The sequence below is a fragment of the Dasypus novemcinctus genome, chromosome 6, assembly GCF_030445035.2.
Source record: "Dasypus novemcinctus isolate mDasNov1 chromosome 6, mDasNov1.1.hap2, whole genome shotgun sequence".
Taxonomy (NCBI): domain Eukaryota; kingdom Metazoa; phylum Chordata; class Mammalia; order Cingulata; family Dasypodidae; genus Dasypus; species Dasypus novemcinctus.
The window spans coordinates 1,333,408-1,361,095 of NC_080678.1; the positions used below are offsets into that span (position 1 = coordinate 1,333,408).

Here is a 27,688-nt window from a genome sequence, read left to right on the forward strand (position 1 = left end):
GGATTCTCTCAAATTGAAACCTCCCTGGTCCAGAGCAGATAAAAAGACACTTTCTCATATTTTTCTTCTGGATGTGGGCTAACCGTTCAATAAGTGTGGTGGTGGAATGAGAGTTGCTTTTCCAAGCGTGGCCTGTCATGGTTCCTCAGCCGACTGACTTCATGCCCATTAATTGCTGGTTTTCGGCAGTGCCCAGGGTAGATGGGGTGGCAGGTGCAGGGTGATGGCCCCCAGTGAAGCCAGGCCCAACCTCAGCATCTGTGTGTGTCACCTGACAAAGGGACTTGGCAGATGTGATTAAGCTGAGGATCTTGAGGTGGGAAGAGTCTCCTGGATTACCCAGGTGGACTCAATGTCATCACCAGGGTCATTGGAAGTGAAGAAGGGTCAGCGTCAGACAGAGATTTAAAGATGCTGCTCTGCTGGCTTTGAAAGCAGAGGAAAGGCCCTTGAGCCGAGGAACATAGTGGGCTCCAGAGGCTGGACAAGGCAAGGCCATGGGTCATTCTCTGGGGTCCCCAGAGGGAATGCAGCTCTGTCAACACCATTTTGAGGACTTGTGACCTTCAGGACTGTAAGATAATACATTTTTGCTGTTTTAAGCTACTGAGTCTGTGGTAATTTGTTACTAACTCAAAAGGAAACTCATACAGAGGGTAGCTCTGTGGTTCTGGCATGGCTTCAGTGATGAGTGTTTCTTCCTGGGGCGCCTGACCTCCAGGCTCAAGCAGAGCTGCCCTCAAGGCCAGGGCATGAACTCTGACGTCCTGCTTCTCACATCTCCACCCCACGTCTCCTAACCCCTCTCCCCAAACCCCCAAGTGCTGAAGGGCACACACATTAGGATGAATATGGGGCTTTCTTCTGAGCCCCTCCCCATTCACGAAGTGAGTCCAGATGAAAATATTACTCATTTTATTAAGCAGAGCTTACACAGAATGCACAGAACCGGGCAGTGTTCTGAAGTCTTTGCCTGTCTGACCAGTTCAGCCTCTTCTATGCAGAAGAGAGGGGCTGCTGTCACCCCATGGCATGGGTGAGAAGGCTGTGGCACGGAGGCTGAGCGTACAGAGGCTTGCTGGTGTGTGCCAGCGGGAGGGATGGTCACCCGCACAACTCTTGTTTCACAGCATTGACATTCAGTTCACTGAGCAGATTTGATGCTTTCACTGTTTCTGTCTACCTCCATGTAAGGGTCCCTTTGTGCTTGCAATGTCTACTGCCAGATACAAAGCCACATCTCAATATTAAGAGACAATAACAACTGACTGCATTGGCTTTTCAGAAATAGCACAGAATGATGCTTCAGGTGAGCCCAAACAAATAACTTTATATACTGAAGCAAGACGGTAGGGGGATGTTTTTGACAGTGCTAATAAGTCCTGCCAAAGTTTACTATTTACCCTTATTCCAGCCTACAAAATAGTGTCCTGTCTCCTTTGTGCTAATCTTTTATAATAAATACTGACTTTGGTGACTAGATAGTTGCATTTTTTCAAAAGAGGTTAGTTAGCTTACAGTGATAAACTTCTAAATACCATTGTTCCTAGCAACTGCAATATAATCTTAACTAATAGTTAGTTTAAAAAATCTTTTTTGAACTTTGCTTTCAAATAAGCCATAATTGAGCTCACATAGCTGTGAGGGCAGAGTATCTCACACACGGGCAGGGTTTGGAGCATGTCTTCTTTGGCCTCACGAGCGAGGAATGAGACAGAGTTTGTAATGTGGTGGGATGCTGCCAAATCCAACTGTAACAGGACTGAGATCAATATCCTTTGGGTCAACAAGAGACTTCAAATTAAAATGCTGCAAAATGGCAGACAAGAATAGGAACAATTCCATGCGAGCCAGGCCTTCTCCAGCACACACCCGTTTTCCTAGAAGTAACAAGAGTTTTGATGAGTTGCTGGGGGAGTCCCAAAGAGACAACTCTGCTGAAAGTGGGAAGGCAGAGGGAGCAGACAGCAAGAGGCTGTGGGTCAACTGCCACCATAAAGCAGAATTTACTCCTTCCTGCCCATTAAAGGAGCAGAAGGTGCATTTGAGAAATGCTGTGTAAGAACATAAGGAACATTGGCCTTCCTACAAACTCAATCCTCCTGAACATAACAGCAAAGAAGTTGGAAAACTGGCCTCTGTGCAGTGAGGAAGAATGGAGTTCCCCTTGGTGAAAGCTAACACTCTTGCATCATGTGTTCCCTGACAGTCAGAAGTGGCTGCACAATCTTCCCTTGCACCAACATCTGAGGGAAGGCCTGGGAGCCAGAGGCTCAGCTGTTCAGGAGCCCTGGCAGGTGCCACTGAGCCAGTCATATACTTCCCATGCTGAGTCCAGGATGTCAGAGGTAGATTTTGTTTAGTAGGCCTACTTTAAAATTATGGAGAAGTAGGTAATGTAGTTTTGAAAGCTTTTCACTGTCTTGTTAAAGTTGAAACAAGACAAGTTGAGGAAAATTGTCCATTATGTGGGAAAAATAATTACTCTACAACACTCATTCCCAGGACTTTTGAGCAAAAACTTCTTCAGATAGTTCTGCCATGTTGCACTTCTGCCATGTTGCAAATGAAAACAAGGGATACGATGGGCTACGAGTGCTGGTGTGTGTCTGGCAGGACAGCAGGCAGCAGGGAGCACATGGGGAAGGCTGGGAGCTCACAGGAGGTTGTTCCTAGGGGGAGGGGCAGCATCTAAGAGCTTCTTACCTGCAGAAAAGGCTTTGAAGTAGTCACTGTACTTGAACTTTCCATTTTCGTTCAGAAAGTGCTCGGGTTTGAACTTCTCTGGATCAGGGAATTCTTGTTTGTCATACAAGAGGGAGTCCAGGGTTGGAATTACGACCGTGCCCTAGAAGGAACAAAGACTATGTCGTGTGGGCTTATATAATGTGGGCTTTCATTGGAAAGGGCTAGAAGATAAGATAAAGCTGGAATATAACACAGTTCTAACCAGGAGGAAGGTCCTAATCTTTTCAAAGGATTAAGTCTGGAGTTTGTTTTCCCTTTGTTTGGTGTAGAATATCCCATAGTTCCAAATACTATCCAATGAGTCAATTTTCCAGGTTTCCTCCACTTTTGTGGTCCAGGTCCAGGAGGAGGATGCGAGGACTGCTGGGGAAGCAGTGCACTAGAGGGTGGGAATGCGGGCCCAGCCCCCACCATCTTGCCGCACCCATGCAGTGGTGCCCTTGGAGGCCCGCACCCCTTCCCTGGCAGCCAGCAGGGGGTGCATCATCTGACCTTGGGGATGACGTATCCTCTGAACGTAATGTCCCGCGTTGCCTCATGGGGCAGGTTGGAGGGCACCAGGTTGATGAAACGCTGAATCTCATGTACCACGGCATCCATATAGGGCATCTCTAGCCTGTCCTTGATGGCAGGAATTCGAATTGGCCCAATCACCCTGTCAATTTCTTTATGAAGTTTCTCTGTCAAGATATGAATGGGATAAGTTTAAAGAATTAACCCTGGATTGCTTGGACACCCATCCTCCCATCCATCCACCCATCTGTGCAGCCAATCATCCACCTCCCCATCCACTCACCCATCCACTTATCCACCCATCCACCACCCAATTCCCAACAAATGTTTATGGAGCACCCTAAGTAGCATTTAATGGTGGTCCAGGCAATTTGAATCATTAAATACTCTAAGCTCTGCCAGGTTATTTATTATCTAAAGAGTGTCTTTGTATCTATTAGCTTAGCTGATCATGGTTAACCCTATTTTTCTCTTTATCCTATGCTTAGAGAATGGCAGAAAGGTTTTAACAATTTCTTCTTAGAGGGAATGTCCTATATTAATTGTTACCTCACTCTGTTTTATTGCATGCTTCTAAGGAGTAAGAAAGAGTGGTATTAGACATTCATGGTCTAATTGGATGGACTAGGTTTGAAATTTCCTGTGGGCCTTATAATGTGTTGACTGAACAAAACAAATCACAAAAAGCTATATACTCAGGTAAAAATTTAAAACACATACAGTAATATGAATTGTATACTGATAATTAATGTTAAGCATATGAAGTCATGGAGGGGGACACCAGTCCTGAGATGCTGTCAGCTGTTTGTTGGAAATTCCTCACAATTAGAAATGTAATATAATTTTTAAGTTCCCTTTATGGTTCCCCATGGTCAGAAGTTCTCTGATAACTGCCACAAGCCTGTAAGCAGCTTCCCCCTTAGGGGGAAGAGCAAAGCTCATAGCCCCCACTCCATGTCCTAGAGAGTCGGTGAGCTTGAAGGATGCCGCCCTCGAGGGCTTCGTCCTATGCCAGGCACTGAGATTACTGACAGGGCAGCAGCAGTGCTTGGGCTGGCATGGACCATGGTGGGAGCCAGCCAGGCCATGGTTCCAGGGGCAGGACTGTGCCCCTCTTCCCACCCTCCCGGGCATTGGCCCGACCCCTGCCTCAGACTGCACCTGCCTCTGCTTCCTCTCTCCCTCTGGCTCTGATAGGTGGATTTAGGAGCTGGTATCCCTCCTGTCACCACTACCTGTGCCAGGTGGGGCGCCCCAGCTGGATGCCTGCACATGCAGACCCAGAAGCCCCACACCTCTCGCTCCCCTGGGCCCCACCTGGCCCAGGTGTTGTGGGGAGGACCCCAGGAAGGAGCACCGGGCCTTGGCTGGCTCCTTGGGCTTCCTTCTGCAGACCCCACTCTTCCAGTCTGGTAAGAGGCACAGGGGGATGCCCCCACCCCCACCTCCCACATTCCTCCTCTGCTGACAAGGCCGCATCTCATCAGGGGCCAGGGAGCATTTTTGTTTTTTTTCACTGTCACAAATAGGCCTATTATGGAGCAGAAAGCAGACCTCACCACTTCCTGGACCTGGAGGAGGGAGCTGAGCTTTCTTTCCTGCAACCAGGGGCGTGTCCCTGGGAATATGGCACTCCTGAGCAGTGCATCCAGAGACCAAGCTGTTCCTCCAGGAAGGGTGGACAGGGAGCCCTAGTTCCCTTGGGAGAGACAGAGGCTGAATACTGGAGGGCTGAGGGCAGCTCGCCTAGGGGATTGGAGCCCCACGGCTCAGGGTACCTTCGATTTCAGGGTACTTCATGAGAATCAGGAGCCCGTATCTCAGGGTGGTGCTGGTGGTCTCTGTCCCCGCAAAGAACAGGTCAGCCACAGTCACGGCAACGCTGTCCAGCGAGTACCCAGGCTCTCCGCTTTGCATTTGCTGTGGATGTGGGGGACAGACAGGGGCTCTGTGAGGAGAGTCCTCAGGTGGAGGTGAAGGGGGCAGCGCTCTTCAGCAGAGCAAGGCTGCCCGCGCCGGCTCTGCGGGAGGAAGGAGACGCCAGCCTGTGCCTGCCGCCACCCATCAAACCGATTCAGAGCCCAGAGGGACATCATCATCTCCTCTCACAGTTACGGAAACTGAGGCACCCAGAAGACTGTCAAGGCCAGGGCTGGGCTCCTTGCCAGGCCGCAGGGTGCCGTGTGCTCCTCCAGCGCTGAGGGCTGCTCCCTGCTCTTGGGTGAGACCTGCTGGGGTGGGGTCAGCCGAACCAGGCCCAGTCGCAGGGCCTGACCCACGCCTTGTGTTGGGGGCCCAGGAGCAGGAGTTCCCTGGGAAGGCACTGGGAGGTCCCGTGAAGGGCAGGAGACGGGGACCCTGACACAGCTGGGGCAGTTACAGGGAAGTCAGGGGGGATCTCATGTGCTCCGAGAGAAGACACAGCTGCAAGAGGGCATTATGGTTTATACCCTGCACCATATAATTTTATAGGGAAATGTGAGAAGGGAGGGGAGAGGGGAGGGGGAGGGAATCCCTTATATTTTTGATGTAACTTTTCTGTAATCTAGAACTTCTTTAAACATAAAGGTCCCCAGTATGATGTTATACATGTTTGCTTTGTAAGTTCACAACTTCTATTATATACTTATTTATGTATGTTCATATATAAATGATGTAAAGATAATAATTATAGGGTTGGGGTAAAAATATTTTGGTTAGTAGTAATATTTTGACAATGCTCCTTAATCATTAGTTAAAAAGGTTTAACAACAATGCAAGGTTGGTGGTAGGGTAAATTATGAGAGTCCTGTATGATGCTATGTATGTTTGTTTTGTAAGTTCACAATTATCACTATATACTTATTGTTTATGTATGTTTATGTATGAGTGATACACTTCAATAAATTAATTTAAAAAATAAAGTTAGAAAGGAGGGCAGGGCTGCCCTGGGAGCTGTCTGCAGTTGGTGCCTGACCCAGAACCTATGGAAGCCCAGGGCCAGAACCTGAGAAGTGGTTAAGCCCATGGCCTGGAGAGACCTGGGGCCAGCTGTGACCTGGTAGTGTCCCTGAGAAAGGCGAGCACTTGGGGAATCTGAAGCTGGCTGCAGGGTTGAGCAGGTGAAGGGCCTGTGCTTTGCTTGTGTGGACATGGGGGGTGACTGTCACACCAAAACCAAAGTAAATGCTCCAGAATGAAACCAATATGGGCAGGCTGGACACGGGACAGTGCAGGGGATAACGAGGTTGAGCATGAGTTGCTCCTCACCCCCATGCCAAGTGAGCTTATCTCAGAGCTGCCGAGTGCTCAGCTTCATCTGGCATCCATGAAGCTGTGGGTCTAAGTGGTACCTTTTCCATTTGGATGAGCAGGCAGTCAGTTAAATCTCGAGGACAGTTGGAGTCCAGTGATGTAAAGTGTTCCTTCACTTGTTCAAGTGCATACTCTTTTATTTCAGACACATTTTTTATTACTTTCCTATGGCTTCCAGGCAGGTAGTGTAGAAAACTTGAAAAATTATTGTAAAGCTAAAGAAAATAGAGACAGAGAAACAGAAAGAGATAGATTAATTAGAGAGAGTGAGAGAGAGAGAACTACCTCACTATATATTTTTTTCTGGATGCAAGATAAGTTTGTGCACTGGGCTCTAATACCTTTTGCCACAACCTGAATTTATGACTATCATGGATTGAAATCATTCAGAATATTTTGGATTGGCATTATCTTTTTGGCATCTCTCTACTAACTAGCTGGTACACATTCTGTGGTGAAAAGATACACCTGCTCACCTGATGGCAGTCTAAGGGGAGACCAATTTTAAAGAGAGATACAAAGTATCTCAGGCTAGCAGAGGTCCCTAGGGACAGCTCTGGAAGGAAAGCTTGGGCTTGCTAGTTGAATAGCCCAGACATGTTCCTCTTCTCTGGCTTTCATAGGCCTCTCTCTCACATACAGTCAGAATTTTCCTTTTCCTTCATTTTCAAATGTAAACTATGCAATTGAAGATGAGTGAGATTAATGAAAAGGGAGAAAAATGGTTTTACCTGGAGCCAGGGTGTACTCAGCAGGTAGAAGTTCTCATTAAACAAACTCATCATCCTGAGGCATGTTTTATCCTTGTAGTCGAAGCGCCTGCGGAACAGGATGTCAGCGATGACGTTGCAGGGCCCGCCGCCAATGACGAAGGTGGGGTCGAAGGGTTGGCCTGGAAAACAGGTGAGTTGTTAGGGTAAGAGGCAGGTGGACAGGAGGAGGGTGTGAAGCCCTCAGGGCAATTGGCAGGTGGACAGAAGGAGGGTGTGAAGCTCTCTGGCCTCTTCTGTTTCCTCTGATCCTTGCAAGGCCCTGTGTGGGCCTCACTGCCTTCTTCATCCATCAACTCATTCTGCCAAACATTTATCAATGCCTGTTTTCCTTGACTGTTGGTGAGAAAACACCTTAAAATTGTAATATTTCATATAAGATATTGGATTTTTTAATCTATTTGGGTTTTCTTTACAATATTATTTGGAGTACAATATTTATACACTTGATAGTCCCTCTTGCTCCACCTGAAGTGTATATCAAGAAATTTAATTTGTAAAATAAAATCTCTGCGGAATTAACATGACTCTCTCCACGCTCCACTGGTCCTTTACTTGCCCAATGCTTCTGACTGTTCAGCAGCTATTTGGGAGCCCAGCAGGGAGAGAGCCCTCCCCTGTTTTCTGCAGGAGGGAGTCGCTGTTCTCCAGAGGGTACCCACCCTTGGTTTTCCTGAGCTCCTCCAGCAGGAAGTGGGCCTCCCGCTGGATCCGTGCCTCATTACCCTCTTTCCCCATTCCATAGTCACGGAGCGTTGTCAGGGAAAACCGCCGGGTGTCCTTCCAGGTTGGTCCATTATTGAAAATAATTCCTAAGGAAAGAAGGAACAGCAAAGGGGTTATTTTGAATACTCAGTTCTCTGAGAAACAGAAGGTGAAAGGAGAAGTTCTCCTGTGTCCTTTGATGATGCCTTGGTGGTTTGTAGGTGTGGAGGGCAGTGACAAGGAGAATTGACCAGACAGAAGACGGGGATGTGGGGGCTGCTGCCATGGGCCAGCAGTAAGCGCTTTGCGAGGTTTTCTTGAGAGCCCCTGTGCTCGCCTCTCCCTGTCCTCACGCCAACGGGGCTGGCTCTGCCCTCTGCTGGGGGTGTCCTCTTCGTGCTGCCAATATATTTCCCTTCCCTTTCACTTTTCTTGAGTCTTTCCCGTGCTAAATAAACTCAACCTTACAACTGCTCCCTTCACAAGAAAAGCCTTGCTCCTCTTTCCTTTCCATTGACAAAGTTCTTGAAAAGCCATTCCATTCTCATTAATTTTTCAGCCTCAGGCTGTAAACACCTCAACTCAGCGTCTGGCTTTCAGTGTCTTCCCTAAAATCTCAGATGGCTCCTGATTATGCAGAACATTGGATTTGGAGAAACTCAAGCTATTTTTGATCTTACATGCTTCTTGGTTGTTAAACCCACTGCCTCCTCACCGCTCTCTACCCTGCCGACCCACTGTGTGTGCTGCTACATCCTGCTAGAGGTGGTGGGTCTCTTACACTCCCGAATTTCTGGCCTGAGCTTCAAATCCACATGCTTAGCTGCCTTCTGGGAGCATGAAGACATCTGGAATCAACAGAGTTAAAATTAAATTCTTATTTAAAATTTTAAAAAATTCCAGTTAACTCTGCATTTTTCAGTTTACCCAAGTTTGGAAATTCACAGTCTTTCCTGTGAGTTTCCACATTCAATTCAACTCCATGAAGATCTCAAATGCTCTTACAGACAGCTCATAAGCATCATTTGCACCTTGGACCAATGCTTCTCCTTGGCCAGATCCTCATCCTGCTATTGTAGCCATTGCGACAGTATGCTAACTCTAACCCTAACCCTAGCCCTAATCCAAGCCCTAGTCCTAGCTCTAACACTAAACCTAGCCCTAGCCCTAGCCCTAGCCCTAACACTCCTCCCCCATCTGGCCCACATATATTGAACTGAGGTTGGAATCTTTTCTCAACCACCTCACCTGAGAGTCCCCTGTCCCAACATGACTATGTAATTTCTCCACAGTAAGTCCTGTGCTGTGGAGGGAAGCCAGGGGATGTTGCTCCAGGGAGGCCCGAGGAAGGAGGAACAGGTGCACTCTAAAGCCAGAGAGAGAAGGCTGGCCAGGCTTGAGAGGGGCAGGGGAGGAGCAGGAGAAGAAGTGGAGAAGAGGCTAACTTGGGGGTGTCCAATGCTATCCGTAAAGAATGGTGTGAGTGGACAGAAGGGGAAAGGTCAATGTTGGAGATTCTGAGGAGGAGAAGGTCATTGACATAGAGATGAGAGCAGGTGAATGGAGAGGTAGAAGTGACAGGACATGGGCACTGAATTGGTGTGTGTGTGCATGGAGGGCAGCATTGAGGAAAATTTCATGGAGAGGTGCCCTTTGCCAAGTGGGAGACACAAGTTTGGGGAAGTCCTGGAGTTTGAGGTTCCCATGTATAAGAGCCGAGTGGATGCTGATGCATGGCATTCTGGTCCCACAGGGAAGCCTACGTGAGCAAGGAACAAACGTGGCCATTTCCTCCAGGGAGGAAGTAGGGCTGGGAGGAAATGGGGGCCTGGACCCTGCCTGGAGCAGCTCCAATTGCAGAAGGTCACCAGAGGAGGATGAACGCAGGCAGGAAGCAGGAGCTGGACAGGAATTAAGAGCCGCCAGCAGCACCATGCACTGGGGGCTGGAGAAGCCATGAGACCACATGTGGACTGTCCTGAAAGGGCCTCATGGGAGGAGGAGGGAGCTGGTAGAGGAGGCCAGATAATTTAAGAATGTGATTGGGAAAAATTTGGTAGAGGGGGAAGAAAGAAAGAACAAAGAGATCCCAGAGGGGCAAGGAGGTAAAATGGAGCTAAAAATGGACCCCCTTCTCAGAGTTTATAAAGATATACTGAAATGATGCATGCAACTCCTTTGGCACATTAACATGCATCCCTTCCTCAATATTATACCAATTAATAAACATATTATTTTTCCTGGGGGAGCAGATACATTCCATGTTCAGACCTGGGCTGCCTTTCCATGTCAGATGAGCATGTGGGACATATAGAAATAGGACCTTGGAACTATCAGACAGGAGTGGGGATCTGAATTCTGATGCCTGCTTGGCAACATTCAGGTGTCTCACAATTGTATCTGTGGGTGGCAGATACAGGTTCCCTGTAGCCAGACCTGGTGCTTTTTGATGAAGAAATCCTGGTCTCTTGGGATTCTCCTCCAGGAAAACTCCATTAAATAATTGAGATGGTTAAGTTTAATTTTGACAAGCCCAAAGAAGTAAAACAATTCATGATATCCAGAAGGGAAACATTGGATGCCACGAAGATGGCATGATGTAACTACAGAAATGTAGGCTGGAAATGGGAAAACAATGCACAATGGTAAAGCAGCAATTAGAAAAGTCAGCCTAAAAAGGATAAAGGTTTTCTATGGATTTGTAACTAAAATTGACTCAAGAAGATACAGTGGCTTCCAGTTAAATGGTGTAGCTTGGATTCTGTGCTTATTTCTAATCTGTTTTGAAATCTCACTAAAATGACAGTAATGTAGAAAAGCCAAGCACATCAAGTTGGAGAACAGGAAGGAGAGAGCAGTGGGAAGCGTGGGCAGTGTGGCAGCCGGGAAGCTCCCTCACTAAGCAGGTCCACCCCGTGGACTCTGTGACATGGGGGTAGAAGCTCCAGGGCTGAAGTCGGGAGCTTGGGAAAGCTCGGGTCATATAAAGAGCAGTCAGGTCCCCAGGCCCCAGCCCTCCCTCCAGTAGGGGCCAACAGGTATGTTTCCGGATAAGTTAATTCCAGACTCTGGACTTGGAGGCACGAGGCATAGAAGAGGGAGATTCGACGTCAGGCTGGGAGGAGAAGGCAGCATTGTGTAGAGGTCAGCATTCAGAGCTTGTGTCTGTCCCTCAGCACCCCCAGCCCAGCTTCCTGGAGTCAGAACATCCCCAGGTGGGATATCTGATACCGAAGGCTCCTCTGAGAAAAGGAGCAGCAGCTGAAGGAAGCCTTCTCCACACTGAAGGCCCTGCCGACGCCCCAGGCAGGAGAAGTGCCCAGGCCAGAAGGAAGCTGGGCTGTGCAACAGGGGAGATCCCCTGGAGACTGCAGGCACTGTAGGGAAGGTCGGGGTGGGCTCTCACCTCGGAAGTTCCCCTCTGTTGTGTTTCTCTCTAAGGTGCCTTCTTCTGATTAGAGTGGGGGCCTGAGGTCAGGAGGTTGGCATTCAATTTTGGTCTCAGAGTATCTACTCAGTATGTCTCACATGCTAGCTTTCATTAACGAACTTGTGAATAATGAGTGAATAAATAAAGGCATATTCATCATTTGTGCTGTTTGCATCTATCTCTTTACACGTCTGCCTTTTTAACTGTTGTTCCTGTTGGGGTTGATTGGCCCCATCACCGCAGTCCCGCGCCTGTGCTGGAAGGGAGACTCACCCGCGTCCTTGTGGGCCTCGAACGCCGGGATTTCTCCTCTGCCAGAAAACTCGTTCTTGAGCTCCAGCAGCACTTCCTTCACGGCCTTGTACCCGTGCATGACCACGACGCGCCGGGAGCCCAGGTACAGCGTGAACACCGGTCCATACTGCCCTGCGAGCTGCGGAGACCCGCCAGGCGGCGAGGAGTTCAAGAGAAAGATACATCCCCCCACTCCCCGAGGTTGTTGTTGCTCAAAGAACCCAGAGGGGGTTGGCAAAAGACACCACCGTCCATCCCAGCAAGTTCCCTTGGCCCTGGGCACACACACGGCACAAGGGGTCCGGTCTCCCGATTCCGGACCGCGTGCGCCAGCGCACACTGGGCACCCCGATAAAACGTGACAAAAAAAGACATTGTAAAAACGTGTCATTTCCTTATTTTTAAAAACTAATGTATTATAAGACATTTTGCTTTTGAAAATTTAATCTGTGAGAAAAGTGACAGTCCAAAATAAAAAGTGGGTATTTGTAATGGTAAATTTTGCAGATGTTTGTCCCTTTCGAAGTTTTTTATTGTTGGTATTTGGTGTTGGTATTACTGTCTAGCACAGTTGCATAGCTCTGTCTTGCCACCTTTCTTAGAAAATATCATTTCCCCTGGACTATATCCTAGAGACTTTTTGGGTGTAAATCTCTAGGGAACATAGCTGTTCGGCCTGGAGTGGCGCTGGCTGGTCCGGGTCGTTGTTACTCCCTCCCTGCCTGGCTACCACCCAGCCACACTGACTCCTCTGTCCCTTTCCCGAGACTGCTCTGGGGACTCCACCCCACTCACACTGAATGCCTTTCCCCAGGGGAAGGTCCAGGACCTCAGGTGCTGCAGGAGTACCTGGGGCGCCGGTCACCCCTGTGCACCCACATACGTCAGCGCTCCCTGCAGCAGCAAACACTGAGCGCCCACTCACTTAATCGAGTGTCGGCTCATTTAGTCTTTAGCATGCTTACCTCATCCCATCTTCATTTTAGAAGGCAGGTACACATTATCACTCTGGCCAAACCCTTAACTTTCAACCTGTTCTTTTGGCAGTATCAGTTTCACGTTGGCATTCCGCCAGGGTGCACCTGTGAATCACTGCTGTCCTTCATACCAGCTGGCAAGGAGCCTCAGCCTCCCGGCACACTAGCCTCCCACAGCCACACAACAGCAAAGCAGTTAATGCTTGGCATGGGTGGGGGTGTGCTGCAGCCAGAGCCACTCTGAATGCTCATGCCCATTCCCAGCACCTCTGGATGCTACTATTAATTCAGCTAATTCATAACAAGCTGGTGTTGAATAAAAAACAATTCGTCTGACAATGGACTGAAGGTAACATGTTAGCTCTAATTCCCGAATTCTTCCCCTCAAACCAAAAATGCTTCCCTTACCCTGGTGTAGGATCCAGGAATATTCTTTAATTCCAACTGCAAAAGATTTCCAATGATGGGGAGTGGAAAAGGGCCAGGGGGCAGTTTCCAGCTGCTGTAGATCTGCTTCCAGATGGAGATGAGCAGGAGGGAGGCTGCCCACACCAGCAGGGCAATGGTGATGCCAAGCACAGCCATGGCTTCTCAGGTTCCACAGCCAACTGGTGAGGAAGCTCCTGTGGAAAGCATTTATAATGCATCCATGAGAAGGAGGGTGACCTGCCAACCAATGCCTGCTGGCTTCTCCTTTGGCCCAAATTGTTAGTTTATTATTAGCTTATGTTGGCCATCATTTCAAAGGCTGGTGTCCTGGAGCAGTCTCCCCTAGACGTACACTCTGGTGGCCTTTGAAATGCCGTGGCCCAGTCCAAACCTGTGGCTGCTGGCACCACTCACCTAGGCTAGTAGAAACATCAGGGAAGCTTCACCAATCCATTGCTTTGAATGTGGGGTGGGGAAGTTTCCTCCCCTTTGGCTCCTGTTGAACAAAACTTGTTCGGGATTGGATTTATGTAAGGTAAACTCTATTATGTACCAATGTGTCCATGGCAGGGTCCAGCTCTGGTCATGCAAAATTCCCTTAAAGTTGAATCAGAAGATTGTCTGATCAGCTCCCAATAGTACCTGAATCATTATTTACTAAACCAATGGGATCAGAGAAGGAAAATTCACATCTTGAATTCCATTCCGTCCATCAAAGCAATTTGCAAAGACAGTGGAAGAAAAAAAGGGAAAACAAAAGGAGTGACCACATTTGAAGGAGTTAATCACTGATCATAAAAGGAACCATATTGTTATTGTAGGAAATTAGGAAAAATCATTTTTCAGAATAATTTTGTTGAATTCTAAAAAGAATTGCATTATGACTTTTATTGGATTTGTTTCAAATCAGTGAGTTAATTTGGGAAAAATGTGCTTTTTAAATATCTTGCCTTTGTTTATCCAAGAGAACAGTAGATTTCCACATTTATTTACATCTTTTTATATGTCATTAATTCCTTCATACAGTCCAACTTCCTCCTTTTCATAGGGTTATTTCTAGATATGTTGTGGGCTTTTTGGTTGTTAGAATGAGGAGAATGCTCTCTATTCTGTATCCTAACTAGTAAAATAGGGAAGATCTTAATTCAGATGTTGTGGTTATATACTTCTATGTAAGCAATGCATCTTTGTGTTTAATAGAAATATATACTTTTATTTATAGAAAAATGAGGCTATAGTGTATTTATTGCACCTAATACACAGTCAAACTCCCTGTTCTATCTCACAATCTATTAGGAACATGGGCAAGTCATTGATTCTTTTGTATTTAAAATGCAGTCAATTTATTGATATTTCACTTGTTGACTCTCTGGTATTTTAAGGGGCATTTGCCTCTAGCAGTTTGAGGGGCCCCTACTCCTCTCTGGGGTTTGTGCCCCTTGAGGTGAAGGACCTACAGCCTCTGTCAGTCTGCAGGTCCAGCCACTGGGCTCCTCTTCCTGCTCTGCTGTACAGTGGAAGGTGTGGGACAGCAGGGCCCATTCTCTGGACCCCCTCCAAGGCGGCTGGACCCCCTCCAAGGCAGCTGGCAGTGCCTGCAGTCAGGCGTGGGTGTCACATGCTTTTCTGGCTTGATGTACCCCCTGGGGCTGGTGCTAGTGAAGCAGAACCAGTACTTGTTTTCGGAAGCAAGGCCTTTCGTTTGCTTTACATCTTATTTAACAGAGTGGGAGATTACAAATGTGACCTTGCTGAGTTCCTGAGGCATGTTTTCTTTGGCTTTCTGCCATATCTGTTGTCTGTGGCAAAGAGGCAATCATATGAGGACATTTTCTTCTTTGTCTAGTTAACTAAGAGTATTTAGCAGGGATGGATGAGTGTTGAGATAATAAAATACCTTTTCAACTGAGACTATCTTAACATTTTTTTCTTAGGTCTATTCTGATGTTAGACAAAATATTGCCCCATGTAAAAGAATTCTTATAGTTCAGCATCACAACAAACATTTTTATGGAGTGATACTCTTTTAATTGCTGATGGATTCAACCTTCTAATCGAATTTTTAGTAATTTTGCTAAATTTATAGTTTACAGCTGTAAAAATTTCCTGTAAGTAGTGCTTTAACCACATCTTGTACGTTGTGGCACGTTGTACTTTCATTTTCATTTACCACAAATTATTTTCTAATTTTTCTTGTGATATCTTCTTTGACCCACTGGTTATTAGGAGTGTATAATTTAATTTACACATTGTTGTGACTTTCCCTAATTTCCTTCTGTAATTGATTTTTCATATCATTCTATTGTGATCAGAGAAGATACCCTGTGTGATTTAAATACAGTTCACGGAGACTTGTTTTATGATCTAACATATGCTCTATCCTGGAAAATGTTTTATGTACACTTAGAAGAATGTGCATTCTGTGCTGTTGGATGCATTCTATAGATGGCTGGTAGCTCTAGCTGGGTTATAATGTTTTTCAATAGTATTTTCATTCCTCATTAATTTTTTGCCTATTTTATACCTGATTGACAGTGGGGAATTAAAGTTTCCAACTATTATTGTAGAATTATCTATTTCTCCCTTCAATCTGTTAATATTTTCCCTGCAATTCTGTTTATTACAACTTTTATAATTCTGAAGAGATTCTACTAGCTAAAGATTTTCATGCATTCAGGTAATTTGTATGATGTCTGATACGATCAGTAATAAAGGTTGCAATGAAGTAGTTGTGATCGTTATCTCTCTTGCGATCTAAAAACAACCGGAATTTTCTTTTCCGTATAGGCAGCTTGAAATTACCAGGAAGAAACTGAGTTAACTGTCCACCTGTAAGGAATTGGTCATCCAATGTCCAGTTGAGAGCCTGGATAAGGCTTCACAAGATGGGTAGCATCATAAGCCTTCCATTTACTTTCATCTGATCCCAAATATTCACTGAAGGTTTTCTTTTTTTGCCCCAAAGACAGAGCACCGGATTGCAAATTGGAGAAAATGCCGACACAGATTTGTATTTTCCTAGATTCTTCAAGGCACAAATCAGAGCTCCATAAGCTTCCATGGAATGGTCAAAAATAGATATCCTTTGGGGCTCCACTGGGAAATTGGCAGTTATGGGTTGGGGAAGCTCCTCCATTACATAAGAATACATTCTGTAGCTAGTTTTCCAAGGATCTTTAGTTGCATCACATAAAATCCAGCACCAGTGCCAGCTCTCGTCTTCTCCTTTACAAAGACTGGTATCTGGCACAACAAGTCCATGTTCTGAGGCAGCTTGACAAAAACCAGATTTTGAAAAAAAATTTTGTTCTGTGCAAGTTAAGCCAGACAATCAGCATAGAACGGGGCATTTTCCAATTTCTGCTTTTGGTGGTAAGTACATAGCAAATTTCAACTTACAGTTCAGCTCAGATGTCATGTTCAAACACTTTATGCAACCCTCCAAAGCAGTTATTGCAGGAAATCTGCTTTTTTTTTTTTAAGATTAATTATTTTTTTCCTCCCCCTTCTCCCCCAACCCCTGAGATGGCTCCCTTGTCTGTCTCATCATAGTGTCTGCTGGCTTTGTCTGCTTATCTTCTTTAGGAGGTACAGGAAACTGAACTCGGGACCTCTCATGTGGGAGACAGGCACCCAATTGCTTGAGCCACATGTGCTCCCTGCTTGTTGTGTTTCTTTGTTTTCTCTCCTCTTTGCATCAGCTCATTGCATCAATTTGTTGCATCAGCTTGTTGCATCAGTTTGTTGTTTCAACTTGTCTGCTAATCTTCTTTAGGAGGCACGGGGAAACTAACCTGGGACCTCCTATGTGGGAGGTAGGCTCTCAACTACTTGAGCCACATTCACTTCCGGGAATCTGTCTCAATGCCATTTTTCTCCTTTTAATGAAGACTGATCTCACTAATTTCTAGAGAAATAGGTCCTGAAAAACTTGTCCAATTGCTACTTGCTTTTTCATCTGCACAAAGGGTAGAGAAAGGGCAGTGGGATGGAAGAAGTAGTCCAATACTGTGAATTTTTTATTTATCTATTTTGGGGTTCTATTGTTATATGCATATATATTTATAATTGCTATGTCTTCTTGGTGGAGTGACACTTTTTCAACTTTGAAATTTGAAATAATTTCAAACTTACAGGACAGTTGCAAAAATAAAACAAACCCCATACAGAGAATCCAACATGGCCCCATTACCCCAGATACCCAGATCCACCAATTTCAACATTTTGTCACTTAAGTTGTAGCATTCTATCTATCTAATCTATCTACACATCCCCCCCTCTCTCACACACACTCTCTCTCTCTCCATCTATCTTCTGAATATTTGAGTGCAGGTTGCACACATCATACTCCCAAACATACATATGATTCCATATACATTTCCTACCAATAAGTATATTCACTTATGTAATCATCTTAAGTGCATTTATCAAGTTCAAGAAATTTAATATTGATGTAATATTACATTCTATATTCCAACTTTTTCTCATGCCCCAGTAATGTCCTTTTGAGCATTTCCCCCTCCACCCTCCGATCCCATTCAGTATCATGTATTGCATTTAATTGTCATTATCTCTTTAGTTTCTCATTATTTCTTTTTTAAATTATAGATATATATATATGTAACACAAATCTTTCCATTCCAACCAACTAATCACATTCACAATATCACAATGCCCTCACCACCATCCATTACTAGAACTTCCCTTTCACCCCAAACAGACACCCTATACTCATTTTTCATTAATTCCACTTTGCCCCTATTCCTCTACTCCTGATGACATGCAATTTTCTTTTTTGTCTCTATGAGCTTGCACATTCTTCAACACTTTCTTCATGGTTACCAGGGAATTAAATTTAACACCTTAAATCTACAACAATCTTGTTTGCTTTGATATCAACTTAACTTCAATAATATACATAACCTATGTTCATATACCCTCTGATCTCCATTTTTATGTAGTTTAAATTACATATTTAAATGTTATGCATACAAAACAATTTATCATTACATTTTAAGCATTTGCCTTTTAGATCCTGTAGGAAGTAAAAAGTGGAGTTACAAATCAAAACTACAATAGTATTGGTACTTATGTTACCAATGTCATTATCTTTACCAGAAATCTTTATTTCTTCGTGCAGTTTCAGTCAATGGTCCAGTGTCCTTTCCTTTCAACTTGTAGAATTCTCTTTACCATTTCTTATGGGACTGGTCTAGTGATGATGATGTCCCTCAGCTTTTGTTTATGTGGGTATGTCTTAAATCCACCCTCATGTTTGAAAAAAATTTTGCCAGATACAGAATTCTTGGTTGGTATTTTTATTTTTCCTTTCAACACTTTAAATATGTCTTCCTACTGCCTTCTTGCCTCCATGGTTTCCGGTGAAAAATTGGTATCTAGGCTTATTGAGGATCCCATGTATGTGACATGTTGATTCTCTCTTGTGGCTTTCAGAATTCTCTGCATGCAACAATTTGGTTTTAACATGATTATAACAAGTGCGGGTCTATTTGGGTTCACCCTGTTTAGAGTTCTTTGAGTATCTTGGATATGTACATTCATGTTTTTCATTAAATTTGGGAAGTTTTCAGCCATTATTTCTTTGAATATTTTTTCTGCTTCTTTCTCTCTTCTCCTCTGGGAGTCCCATAGTGCATATATTAATATGCTTGACTGTGTCCCATAGGTTCCTCAGGTTTTGTTCATGTTTCTTCATTTTTTCTCTTTCTGCAACTCTCGGATGGTTTCAGTTTTCCTATCTTCAAGTTCACCAGTTGTTTCTCCCCTCTAGGGAATTTTAATTTCTGTTACTGTGGTCTTCAGTTTTGTTTGGTTCCTTTTCATAATTTCCATCTTTCTATTGATAGTCTCTTTGTGCTCATCTTTCATTTTCCTGATTTCCTTTTATTTACTCTTTAATTTTGTAACTCGAGTTTTGTCTTACTTTTACCTGTATAATATAGTCATTTCAAAGTGAGTATGTTGAGTTCACTCACTATTATCATGTTTTACTAAATTCTCCTTTATTTCTAAAAAATCACTTTGATATATTCAATGAATATTAAAACTTGTTGATTTATCTTCTAGTAAATTGTACCCTTTAGCAGTATAAATATCCTCCCGCCCCTTTGATTATTTTTGTCACAGGCGTTTCATTTTATAGTATTTCCCTGATATATCTTTGTTTATCCTAGCATTTTAAGTATGTCTATGCCATTTTCACCTGCCTTGTAAACACACTATAATTTTGAGATAATCCAACAGGCTTTTCATATAATAATTAAATCAAACACATATTTATCACAATCACTGATTGATTTGGCTTTATGATTATGTGTGTTTGTGTGTTTCTTTCCTTTTTGTTCCTTTTCTTCCTTGGTGCACTGGGGTGTGTATGTTATTATATATTGCTATTTTATGTGTGGTAACTCTTCAATCTGTAAATACATTTAGACTTACAGTTTTTGATTAACTTAAAGATTTAATATTTTCTGATCTGACCAAGAAGAGTCCTTTCACTTACTATTCTTCTCCTTTATTTTCTATGCACTATGCCACCGGCTCTAACTCTCAGGATTTTTATTTCCATAAGGTTATTCATTTTAAATTTTGTCATATATATTTTCTTCTACTTTATAAAGTTTTAGTAATTGCATTAATAAAAATAGCAACCTTGTCAAGTGATTATTTGCCCTCATGTACACGTTTCTAGTCTCTTCACCCGTGACTTCTATACCATGTCTTGTCTTTCTTGCACTCATGATCCTAGACATGTAAACTCTCCCACACTTAAATTTTATGGGAAGCAGATGGGCTGCATGAAGGAGATGTCCCCTCAAGGCTGTCAGGCTGTAGCACCCCTCTCTGGGCACGTCATCTCTTCTACAGTGCTGAGCTCTCTTTGGGGGGGTAGATTGTGTGATAGAAATACTTTCCATCAGGTTGGCTTAGAGTAGTGGTTTTCATGTCTTTCATATTCAAAGAAGAAAGTTTAAAATACACCGAACTTCCTTTAAGAGGCAATTTCATAGCCAGGAATACTTAGATCATACAAGGAAAAAGGAGAAGAATATTACTTTTCTGGGCATTGAAAGACTGTAGGTAAGAACAGAGTGTGCTAGAGAAGGGGCTGAAAACATTCTTGGAAGAGTTTTAGGATTGCCCAGAACCCTGAAATAGAAGTTTGGACGGACAAGTATGTAATGTTTGAGCCAATCGGTTAAATATAATGATCATGACGGAAGCCAAAAACTCTGTTCCAAGTAAAACAAAAGCACAGAACACACATCTTCACAGTGTCCAAAGAGAGAGCTGGCCTGGCCCCAGAAAAGTTTCCCACATCAAAGGGAAGGATAAAAAAACTGGGAGCTACAGAAATTGTGGTAAAAATTTACCAGGTGTTCTGTTCCTGGTTGTACCCAACTTTGACCTAGTCACATAACTATTCAAAACTTCCCAACAGAGTACAACTGACAGGATAAGAATCTGAAATCACTTTCAATCTCCCCTACTATATTGACTATTACATTATGTATTAAGTGTAAAACTTTTAATGGACAGTTATTACAACTACAGAGGACTTACGATTTTGTTTTTCATTCTGTGGATTGTGTTAAAAAAATTCAAATGTATGTTTGCCTGATTTTTAGTATTTTGTAGCTCTCACTTTATTGAATGTGTACAACAGTCCCGTGAAGTTTATAAAGCATATCCTTGTATAGACTCAGATGCTAGAATTAAAACTGATCTGTTATCACACGCAAATAAAAGTCATATGTATGATAAAAAATGAAAAAAAGAGCTGGTTTTCCTCTGTCGGCCTCTCTGCCCTCATCTCCAGCTGCTGCTGAAGATTCAGGGCGGAAACAACTGTTTCCCACAAGCAAGAGTCTTAAGAAATTACAGGGATAGGGCGAGAAGCCCTCCTGAGGGCCGCACGGGGGCTTCGGACCCTCAGGGCTCCGGCGAGGGCGCCAGCACGCGGCGCTCTCACGGCCCGAGCGGCCCAGCCGAGGCCGCGCCGCCCGCGGGCCTCAGGCGCGCCCGGAGGATCCGCCCGCAGGGCCGTGCCCACCAGGGGGCGCCGGAGCAGAAGCGAGAAGCATGGACTAGACCCTGGGAACGATTTTATGAAGGTTATGAAGTGTAATAGTATAACTCCCAACAACACATTCCAGCTGCATCTTCCTGTGTGCTTCTACCCCTACATCCGGTTGTCTCCCTCCAGGGGTAGCCAAGGCCCTGAATTTTACTTCTAAAATTCTCTGTGATTTTCTTTTTTATATTGTGTTCCTTACTTTTGAACTTTGAAGACAGTTTAATAACATTTATATTTTCTGAGATTTGCCTTTTATATTAATTGTTACCTTTATAAGATTTATCCATTTTGTAGGATGTGGCTGCAGTTCATCAGCTTCACTGATATGAGTGTTTTTAGGAACATTTCGCTTCCTGGATCTCTGGGCAAGATTATTGCTGGGCCTGGTGCGTACCTGGCAATATAATACACAATGCCGTATTGTTTCCCCAGGTACCTGACCCAGTTCACACTCTTACCAGCAGTTTCTTAGATGTCCTCCTGATCCACAACCTCTCCAAACTTGGTAATAATAGATGTCTTAATTTTTGCTCATCAAGTGTGTATAAAATGGTATTTATTTGTGGTCCCAATTTGCATTTCCCTGCTCATTAATAGAAACTCTTTATATAAGCTGACTGGTCAGACATGTATTTTCATCTCTGAAAAGTATTTTTCTTTCCTCTTCTCTTAGGATTCTGTCTTTCTCTTACTATTTGTAGGAATGTTTATATATTCTGATTAATAAGTCTTTCCCACACTATGAATGGCGTTTTTTGATGAACTGATATTCTTAAATTATGAATCTTTTATTTTGCTCTTAGTACTTTTGGGTTCTTAAAATTCCCCCTTAGTCTAAGATAAGAAAAATATTTGCTTATTTTTAAAATTTATCTTTCATATTTATCATTTTTGTGTATTTTTGGTGCAAAGGGCTAAGGTCAAATTTTGTTTTCACATAGAAATATGAATTGTCCCAGAATCTTGTCTCTGATCTGCAATTCCTCGTCCTCCTTCACACTTGAAATTCCCCTTGCAGAGGTGGCTATCGGCAATCAGTCTGTCTATTCCTGTGCCAAAGCTACACTGTTTTAATTACTGTAGTTTTATAAGTCTTGATGTCTGATAGGGCAAGTTCCACCACCATATTTTATTTTTCTGGAGTGACTTGGCCCTTTGTTTTTCCACACAAATGTTAAGACTCAATTAGTTAAATTCTCTTAAAAACTCCCCTGAGATTTTGACTGGAATTACATAGACTCTGAGAACTCTTTGGGATATTTGCATTTAAATATCTTTAAATATTTATTCTTCCTACCTATGGTCAAGGAATCTCTCTCTTTAAGGTATTTTAAAAATATTTCCAATAAATTTTAGAATTTTCTGCATATAGAAGGTACATATTATTTTGTTAGATTTATAACTATGTACCTTTGTGTTTTTTAAATGGAGTCCTTTAAAATTACATTTTCTAATCATTTATGGTGCTCATGTATAGTAATACAAATGATGTATGTTTACTGATCCTAGAAGCAGCCACTTTGTTCATCTCTCTTATTTACAAGTTTTGCATAGATGCTTTTGAAGTTTCTTAGTGAACAATCCTACCGTCTTTGATTAATGAGAGTTTTTCTTATCTTTTCCAATCCTTTTTCCTGTATTTTCTTTTCTCTTGTCTTAATGTAATGGGTAAAAATTTAGTACACTGTTGTATTGATTTTAATTTTAATTTTAATGGTAGTGATTTCAGCATTTCCTCTTTATGGATGATGCTTGCTGCAGGATTTCAATAGATACCCTTTCGGAAATTAAGGTAATTCCCTTTTATTATTAGTGTACTGAAAATTTTAAATTAATAATTGATCTTGAATTGTATTAAGCACTTCTCTGAACTATTAAAATGATCCTATATTTTTCCTTTTAATTTTTCAATGTGATGAATAATATTTATATATTTTTAAATATTAAATTATTCTTGAAATTTTGGAATAAACCCAATTTAGTCTTGTCTATATCTTTTTTTTTTAAAGATTTATTTTTTATTTATTTTTCTCTCCCTCCCCCCCAGTTGCCTGCTCTCTGTGTCCATTCGCCTTGTGTTCTTCTGTGACTGCTTCTATCCTTATCAGTGCCACTGGGAATCTGTGTTTCTTTTTGTTGCGTTATCTTGCTGCATTAGCTCTCCGTGTGTGTGGTGCCATTCTTGGGCAGGCTACACTTTCTTTTGTGCTAGGCGGCTCTCCTTCTGGGGCACACTCCTTGCACATGGGGCTCCCCTATGCGGGGGACACACCTGTGTGTCAGGGCACTCCTTGTGCACATCAGCACTGTGCATTGGTCAGCACCACACGGGTCAAGGAGGCCCGGGTTTGAACCACGGACCTCTCATGTGGTAGGCAGATGCCCTATCCATTGGGCCAAGTCCGCTTCCCGTGTCTATATCTTTTTTAATATATTGGTGGGTTTGGTTTGTTAGGAGGTTGTCTTGGCATCTGTACTGAATGATATTAGTGCCTACTTTTGTTCTCTCTTACTGTCCTTATTTGCCTTTGCTAGCAAAGCTATCTGGGGTTCATCGAATGATTTGATGACTATTAACTCGTTTTTATTCTTTAAAGGAGTTTTTGATCGTGTTGACTAAGAAACAACAAAATGAGCTATAATGCAGCAAAATTGTTTATTTGGTGTCTTAGAATGGCAATTTGGGGAACAGACTCAGGTGGTGACGCAAATTGTGTTCCTAGCTGGGGTATTTAGGCAAGGCTGTTTAAGGGGAAAATGAGGAACAGGAAGAAGTATGACTTAGGGAATTTTTTAGAAACAATTTTGTTTTGCCAGAGAGAGAAGCTTTTTCTGAAATTTTCAAGTTTTGCTTACGATGGTGGTTTTGGGTGGTGTCAGAGCCTTTTGTATGCACAGCTCTCCAACTCCATTCTAAATCTCACAGCCTAAGTTGCTCCATTTTGTTTTATTTCCTTCACATTTCCACCTGTTGGTCAAGATTTTTCTCCAAAAGCATTACTGATCAACATTTGTATTGATCCCTTGATGCAAGAGAAGCTTATCACTAGGAGTCATGGCCCATGCAGGGGAGAAAGTAGTGACTTTGTTTGCATTTGGCTTAGAGAGAGGCCACATTTGAGTAACAAGGTAGTTGGCAGGCAGGAGTTTCTTAGGCAATTTATGGGGTCGCATAAGGGTGAGTTTCAGGATTAAAGACTTGAGGTCGATGCATTAGGGTTTCATAAGTGTGGGAGACCTGGTCAAAGGCTTGAATTTGGTGCCATAGCATCATGGTATGGGAGTAAATGCGGCTACTGTCTGGAAATAAGAGTTACTATAATGATTATAATAATGAAAAAGATTAGCAATGTCTGAAATATGCTACAAATCCAATTTTCCCAGGAGTTGAAGTTTAGCCAACTAAACAGATCCCATCCTTTGAGGTTTCCTACTTTGTGTAATATTTGAATTTTTCTTTAAGGTTTTTAATATTTTGCTGAACTTTTCCAGATTGATTTACGTAGAAGCAAAATCTTCTATCCTATGGGAACACATGTTCTTCCCTGGTGAGTTGTAAGGATATCATGTGCTCTGAGGTTTTGTGGAAAAACTTTTGCTAAACAAAAATAGCTAAGGGGGATCCCATATGCAATTCTTTTATTTATTCTAAGGTTTTCGCTATTGCTGCAATAACTCTCAGGTAAGGTGGAAGTCCTTTAGTGATGGCGTCTAGCTGATAACTGTAATATCCTAGGGTCTATGTTGGCCTCCATGTTGCTGAGTAAGTTTCCCTCTTGTCCATGGATAAAAAAGTTAAAGGGTAATTTATATTTTGGATGTCTTAAAGCAGTAGTATTGAGTAATCATTTTTAATGTCTTGAAATGGATTCTGATTATCTTTATTCCAAGTAAGGATTCTTTTTGGTCTGCTTTAACTGATGTGGGCTATGGGTGGGAGGCTCTTTGTCTCTTCGGAGATAACCTTAACCTAAGCTGTCTGTCCTGACTTGTGGGTGTGGGATGATGAGAGGCTGCAGTCCTGCCCTTGGTGACCATGGCAACAACTCCAGTCCCAGGAAACAGTTTATCAATGCAAACTCTATAAACTTTGAATATTCAGGGGAAATGCAAACCAAATGTGCTAAAAGCTTATCTAGAATGTATGAAAGCTTACCTAGGATGTGGAAGATACATGCTAATTCAAGCCTATTGAGAACTGAAACAAAAGAACCATTTGGCCTTTCCTCTCTGTATAAAAGGGACTCAAAAATCTTGTTCAGTGCTCGGGATTGAAACAGAAAGCTCCTGAGTCCGGCCGTCAGTCAATAAACCATTTTTCCTTCTCAAAATCATTCCTGAGTCCTGGCCTCTCTATACACAAATAATTGAACCTCTCTCAAATTCTACAACATAACCAGTTTATATAAAGGTCTGGCTATTAGAGAAAAGTTAATCAAATTTTGGCGATATGCTGAACTCCTCTTAATTATATTAAGTTTTTAGGTAGAGGGAAAGTTTGGATCCCTTGAATTCATCTGGGGTTTAAGAGAAGTCCTCAAGGGGTAATTAAATGTCCTAAATATTTGACTTCTTAAGAATTATATTGTAATTTTTCTTTAGAAACGTTATGTCCTTTATTTGCTAATTGTTTGAGTAGGTAGAAGCTGACTTGGAGAGAAGCTTCTTTCAGAAGGAGAGCAAAGCAGTAGATCTACATGTTATATTAAACTTGATTGTTGTGGGAAAATTAAATGAGCTATATCTGTTTTAAGGACCTGAGAAAAATGAGATTTTCAGTGTAGTTTTGAGGCATTACTGTCCAAGTGTATTGTCCAGCCCAAATGAAAGCAAGTAAGAATTGACTTCCTGATGTTACTGTAACACTAAAAAGGCACTTAAAAGGTCTGTAATTGTGAAAAGTTTTTTTTTTGTGGAATGGCTGAAAACAAAGTATTAGCACTACTGGGTGACAGGAAATTACTATGTTCTTTATTGCTCCTAAATCTTTTACAAATCTCCACCAATGTCCATTAGGTTTGCATACAGGGAGGACGGAGTTATTGCAGGGAATGATGAATCGCTTTTGTTTATAATGCTCTGTTACAGCTTCTATTCTTTCCAATGCTTCTGCTTTCAAGGGATATTGTTTTATGTTGGGAAGAGGTTTTTTGGGTCTATGTACTTGTACGGGTGGGGCAATATTAGTAGGTGATGAGGTCCATGAGTGAGCTGGAATGGATTCTAAAAGGAGGTGATGATTCTTTTTCTTGTGTTGAAAAGGTAAGGATGTGTATGGAGTTTACTTTTTATTGGTAGATTATAAAAGCTAGTTTTGATGGTTCTAAAGTTCTAAGCTTATTTACCCTTTTTAGGAGAAAGATATATAGACTTGAAAAAGTCCAAGAAAGTCTCTGCCAATAAAGTGAGTAGGGACTCATGGTACTAGTAGAAATTGATGGGTACCTTGAAGGCATCCTAAGTGAAAAAGGATAGGGAGGGATTTATAGGGAGTCATTGATTTATTTGAAGCCCCCACCATTTGGATAGTTTCAGTATATCAAGGAAGAGGATTTATGAGGGCAATGGGGTTTAGAATCGAAAAGATGACTCTGATATCTATTAGAGCCTGTATTTCCTTATTTCCAGTTGTTAAGTGAATTTTGCTTAGAGGATTAGCATGAACAATGGGAAGAATCTCTATTTGACCCCTGGAGCATCCTTAGCAATCAGTGGCTCCTGCCTTTTTAAGAGGGCAAAAAGGGTGTCCCAGGGTGGTGGGTGACCTCTTGTCAATCTTGCCCATCATGACCACCTTATCCTTTCATGGGAGTATTGTTCGTTGGAAGCCAAGGCTTCTCATCAAATGTAGTGGACACTTGAATAGCATTTAGGTGCTGACCCATGCCCACCACAATGATAATATGGTTACACTCAGTCAGGACAAAGGGCAGTTTAAATATTAGGAAGACCTCCTTATATATAATGCCAGAAAAAAAAAAAAAAGAAAAACCAAGAAACTGAATTTTTGAGTACTCACCAGACAGGAGAAATTTTTGTGACCTGAAAGGCCACTAAAAGGACAGCTGCCACCAGCCTAAAGCAAAAGAATAAAGTTCAAGAGGAAATCAAAAGAACAGAGTTCAAAGTACTCTTAGCCTGAAGACACCCAAACAAAGAGAAGTTCAGAACTAAGATGACTCACCAACAGGAGCCTGGGGATGTTGGGGAGATGCCCGAGCACAAAGGGCTCTAGCAGTTACGGTGCTTGAATCCAACCGCAGCTCCGGAGCTGAGGTGGTGGTAGCTTCAGATCCAGTCTTCTGACATGAAAAATTTTGACCAAGAAATAACACAATGCTCTGTGATGCAATATGAATGTTTACTTGGTGTCTTACAATGGCAGTTTGGGGAACATAGATTCAGATGGTCATCAAAATTGTGCCTGCAG

The 27,688-nt window shown here is 42.9% G+C and overlaps 1 protein-coding gene and 1 pseudogene across 2 annotated transcripts; both read right to left on the reverse strand.

Moving 5' to 3' along the window:
- Nucleotides 1-898: 898 nt before the first annotated feature.
- Nucleotides 899-27,562, reverse strand: CYP2E1 (cytochrome P450 family 2 subfamily E member 1). Of its 2 annotated transcripts, XM_004476697.4 has the most exons (11): nucleotides 27,443-27,562; nucleotides 27,278-27,334; nucleotides 13,140-13,354; nucleotides 11,734-11,893; nucleotides 7,988-8,137; nucleotides 7,287-7,447; nucleotides 6,594-6,770; nucleotides 5,040-5,181; nucleotides 3,241-3,428; nucleotides 2,707-2,848; nucleotides 899-1,880 (listed from the first exon to the last, which is right to left on the reverse strand). In XM_004476697.4, the coding sequence occupies exons 3-11, from the start codon at nucleotides 13,314-13,316 to the stop codon at nucleotides 1,696-1,698; spliced, it is 1,482 nt and encodes a 493-aa protein (XP_004476754.2). In that variant the 5' UTR covers nucleotides 13,317-13,354; nucleotides 27,278-27,334; nucleotides 27,443-27,562; the 3' UTR covers nucleotides 899-1,695. The 2 variants fall into 2 exon arrangements, with proteins under 2 accessions (XP_004476754.2, XP_058154054.1); XM_058298071.2 differs by lacking the exon at nucleotides 27,278-27,334 and having other exon boundaries at nucleotides 27,443-27,554.
- On the reverse strand, nucleotides 15,703-18,533 carry LOC101428012 (S-formylglutathione hydrolase pseudogene; annotated as a pseudogene).
- Nucleotides 27,563-27,688: the final 126 nt, after the last annotated feature.